The following is a 5178-nucleotide window of genomic DNA, read 5'->3' on the forward strand; positions in this document are numbered from 1 at the left end:
CCATATACAAAGAGACAAAGAACACATTGCCATATAACAATAATAACTTTACCAACTATTCGTACCACTTTCTTAATAGCAACTACCATAAAAATAATTGATGATATCAATAACAAAGTCGTCATCTATGGTCAACCAAAAATTGATCTTTATTGAAAAACTACACGCGGGGGGAAGAACATAGATTTATATATATATATATATATATATATATATAAATATAAAGACATAGGAGTAAAGGTTCAAACGAGAACATGGTCAAATTAAGTAAGAGAACATCTGAACGCCAATATTATGTGTGATTTTATACTAAAAATCACATTGATATGGCATGTTCGTGTTCTCATAATTACTTTGATCTTGTTTTCATTTGAATCAACCCTATATATATATATATATATATATATATATAACCATCATTTGGATGCACAATTATCCATCATCACATATAGTTTCCTAGTAATGTTTTGCATGTCTCAAGCAAAACGCTTTCATCCTCCCAGTTGCATCTTGAAGCACTTTTTGATCTGCAGCAAAACTCACTCGAACCCAGTTCTTCAAACCAAAAGCATCCCCTACAATTATCGATATTGTCATAAACGTCGATCAAAATTAAGGCAACAAAACGAACTTTACTTATTTCTAAGATCATCCTTTTTTTTGATTAACCTGGATATCCAACTCGCTATGCGAGCCGACTAATCCCAGGGATAGCCCGGAGTCACCGCATTTGAACCTCCATGGCAACAAGGGGATTTTTATTCCTCCTTGGATTTGAACGTGAGACCTCGTGGTACTTTTGACCTTTGGAGCCAAACTCAAACCAATGAGACACCACCCTTATGGTTAAAATCACCCTTTTAAGTATGCAATTTAGGGTTTTTGCTTACCTGGAAAAAGGATCATGGATTCCTCTCTTGCCAACTTCATACAGAAGTCTGTATCATCAACTATATCATCAAAATCTGATGGGTTTAACTTCACCTATATATGCAACCAAATTCGAATCAAACTCATTTATGTATATAACGTTAAATGAGCTTTTAATTAAATCCAAGACCTTCTCATGACCAGTATTCAGCCATTTTTTGTGGTAATGGAATTAAAAGACAAATTCTGTTAAGCACTTCATAAAAACTCGATCTTTATTACCATGGCGAACATTGATCCCTCGGGTTTGTACGGGCATGAAACAAGCGGTATCTCCTTAAGTCTCTTGTAAAGCATGTCTGCTGCCTCCTTTAGTAACTTGTTGATGTTCAAGAAAAAAGAGTGTGGTGTGTTCTCTATGATGTGAGGAACTGCTCCCTGGTACATCAATGGATATACTTTAAGTTCATTAAGCCATTTTAAGTTCATGTTACAGGACCATAACAACTGTGCATGCGCTATGTTAAAGTGTTACAGTCAATTTAAGACGTTTTTGGTGTCTTAACAAGTTTTTAGGATACTGTAAAATAAAATGTTGTATTGGTTTTTTTATAGGATACTTTGGATAAGTGTCTTGTAAAAATACGATGGTTTTTATAAGACATTTTCGAAATAATGCCATACAAATTAATATGAGGACGCTTTATTTTCTAAAAAAACTTGTTAAGACGTCCAAAAGTGTACTATAAACTTATTGCAACGTTTTTACGGTTGCACAATAGTTTGGTCCTATAATACAGTATATTAGGAAATTTAGACATTTTTGGTGTCCTATAAATACGATTTTGTTGTAGTGAAGAGTTAGTCGATCGATCTTGAAATCATATACCTGAATAACAGTAGGGGGATCAGCTGTTATCGTAAGACAACTTGTTAGGGAACCAGCAATCTGAAACGATTATCTATATATATAAGACGAGAAAAACTCGATCTGTTCATTTGTATATGATAGAAAAGTTGATGAAAACGAAAGAAAAAAACCCCGGTTTGTTGAAGAATGCCGATAGGATCAGTTATCGCTATCCAACCTAAACGCCAACCAGGAACGATCCATCGTTTTGATAATGTCCCAACCGTCACAACGGGTGCTATATCTCCAAATACCCCCATCGGGATAAACGGGTTTTCTCCAAATACTTGATGGGCATAAACTTCATCTGCTATCACCAGAATTCCAAGTTTTCTTGCTGTTTCTGCAATCTTCAATCATGAAGAACAAAACAAGATGCTAATGTTCGTATCTTTCTTGAAAATTTCTTAAAAAACTTGTTTCTAAAAGCATACTGTAAATATGACGCTTTACTGTTTGATCTTATGAACATAAGTCCTATAAAACTAATTTATTAGGATATTTACACTACAACAAAATTGAATTTATAGGACACCCTCGATCTCTAAGTGTTCCAATAGGCCTCTTTATAAGACTTAATTTATAGGACCAAAATATAAAGTATTCTATCTAAAGGTGTTGTAATAAGTTTATATGACGCTTTTGGGCGTCTTAACAAGTTTTTTAGAACATTTTTAATACAAAGTGTCGCATTAGCAACTTTATAGAACACTTTTGAGAAAGTGTCCTATAAACTCATTTTTTTATCGGACAGTTGCTTTTATAGGACAATTTTTCAAATAGTGTCCTATAAAGTTGATAATAAGACACTTTGTATTACAAATGTCCTAAAAAACTTATTACGACGTCAAAAAACGTCATATAAACTAATTACAACACCTTTAGATAGAACATTTTTTTTTTGGTCCTATAAACTAAGTCCTATAAAGAGGTCTATTAGGACACTTAGAATTTGAGATTGTCCTATAAACCCGATTTTGTTGTAGTGTTAACTATACGTTTTTGGCGTACTATAAATCCAATTTTGTTGTAGGGAGAAATGAAGTTAAAAGCAATAACCACACCTTTTTCAAGTGCTTAAATGTGAAAACATTTCCACAAGGGTTCCCTGGGTTGATGAGAACTATAGCCACAGTTTGATCATCCGCCAACGCTTTAACACCGTCTAGATCAACTTCCCAGCCTTTCTCTGGGAGGAGATCGTAATGACGAACTTTGAGCGGACTAAATCGAGCTTCGGCTTCATACGTTGGATAATTAGGTCTTGGAAACAATATATTTGCACCGGGGCGAGCAAGAACGGTTAGCAAGACTTCGATAGCATGGTCTGCTCCAACGGTGAGGAATACGTCGTTGGATGTTAACTTGTAAGGAAGATCTCTTGATAGATACTCGGCAATAGCACTATTAATGAACAAAATAGATAACTTGTAATCGAGAGAATATGTATGTAGATACACATCAGATTACTCTCTAAAAGAGCTCTTGATGAGAGAATGCAAGAACTGTGCTGATGTGGGACTACAACACTCCCCCGGCATACAAGAGGGGGCTAGAAGGGTACATATTACCCTAGAGCATCAAGTCCCTAGCCTGATAGACTTTTGACTCTGGATATACATATAGATACCCATTAGATTATTTTCAAAAGATCAATTTTGAGAGATGAGGAACATGCGTCCAGTAGCATATTAAATGTGAGATTTTGAACATGCCCCAAAATTTACATGTGTTTAGGGTTTTTTTTTATCGACCTTTGTAAAACTATAGCGAAAATTATTTAGGTTCAAACTATTACTTATTTGGTTTTAGGTTCAAATCATTAATTATTTAATTTTAGTTTCAGATTGTTAATTGTTTTAGGTTTAACCCATTTTTTATTCTTAACATATATTATTTGTCATCTCATTTATGCAATATAATCAAAAGTTTTGGATGTATCAGAGCCTCAAAAAAGGTTGGAACGTCCCTGAATTAAAGAAATGTCGGTGTCTAATCGATGTGTAATCCAAGCGTAACCCACCACAAGGGTTTTCAAAAAACAATTATCAGAATCAAAATATGGAAATCTTGATACAACTTAAGCTGCAAAATCCGAAATTAAATAAAGGTAACAAAACAAACCTCCTTGCAGGAGCTATTCCAGCACCAGGAGCATAACAGTTGAACTTAGCAGATCGAGTGGCTTCAACTAATGCATCTTCAACGATCGTAGATGTTCGAAAGCAAGGATAGATTGAAGGATCACCGTGTCCCAGATGAATCATCGATTTCCCAGTCCCATTTTCATCCATGTTTGCGATGAGGGCTTCAAGAATGTTTCTCATAGTCAAAGCTGCAGTTGCATGCACCTCATGGTTCTCCTTGAAACCCCATTCTTGCTTCTCCATTCTTCTGTTTCTTTACGACCCTTTTGTGATTTCTTTGTTTATGAAGTGAGCAATGGCATGATTTATAGGCGTTCAAATGTGGGTTGTTATACCAACTGGTTGGCTCTTCGACTTGGTGTGGCGTCGGTTTAAACCATGATGACGAAAGCCTCACACGTATGCCATATGCCAATTAGGGTTTTGATGCTTTATTCATAGAACATTTCTTCCAAGATGGCTGCCTCGTTTGCCCCTTTTTTTGTTTGTGTCGGTAAATACTTACGTCATAGAATCTGACATGAAGATGGTGGATGGAATTTTTTATATCATATTTCCATTATTGTAGTTTAATATTGCATAATGTATCTAGGGTTTAATTAATATATATGTAATAACCTTGAAGATGGTGGATGAAATTTTTTATATCACATTTCCGTTTATTGTAGTTTAATATTGCATAATCAATCTAGGGTTTAATTAATATATATGTAATAAAGATAACCACAATGTGGTGTCTGATTGGTTTGAACTTGACTTCAAAAGTCAAAAGTATTTGGATGTCTCAGGTTCAAATCCAAGGATTTGTGGTCAAGAAGGTTCAAATGCGGTGACTCCGGGCTATCTGCAAAGCAGGTAGTCGTCCTGGATTATTCGGCTCGCAAAGCGGGTTGAATATCTAGGTTAATAAAACAAAACCTTAAAGGCGTAAAATGTTCGTGTTTTCGTCTTTGTATTCTTAGTAATTACGTATTTAACGAAATAAATATCAGAAATTAATGAACATTGCTAGATCGCATGGTCTATAGGAAAATGCAATGGATTAATAAAATGAAACCTCTCTTATTCAATTTATTTGCCTACAAGCCATTGTTTCCTAATATTCCTCTCCAAGAGGAACTATCAACAAGAATGGCCATGGTGAGAGAAAACATATGCATATTGTTGACATTATTTATAATTATTAGAAAACTAGGTATCAACGACGAGTATCAGCGAGGGATCAGCGAGAGAAATGCCAAAAAACTCATT

The 5178-nt window shown here is 34.9% G+C and overlaps 1 protein-coding gene across 1 annotated transcript; it reads right to left on the minus strand.

The window, feature by feature from the left end:
- Nucleotides 1-456: 456 nt before the first annotated feature.
- LOC112525665 (S-alkyl-thiohydroximate lyase SUR1-like) lies at nucleotides 457-4170 on the minus strand. Its single transcript, XM_025135887.1, has 7 exons — nucleotides 3905-4170; nucleotides 2845-3184; nucleotides 1912-2130; nucleotides 1760-1819; nucleotides 1153-1308; nucleotides 891-984; nucleotides 457-575 (listed from the first exon to the last, which is right to left on the minus strand). The coding sequence occupies exons 1-7, from the start codon at nucleotides 4168-4170 to the stop codon at nucleotides 457-459; spliced, it is 1254 nt and encodes a 417-aa protein (XP_024991655.1).
- Nucleotides 4171-5178: the final 1008 nt, after the last annotated feature.

This window comes from Cynara cardunculus (genome assembly GCF_001531365.2).
Source record: "Cynara cardunculus var. scolymus isolate 2C chromosome LG 13, CcrdV1, whole genome shotgun sequence".
NCBI lineage: Eukaryota > Viridiplantae > Streptophyta > Magnoliopsida > Asterales > Asteraceae > Cynara > Cynara cardunculus.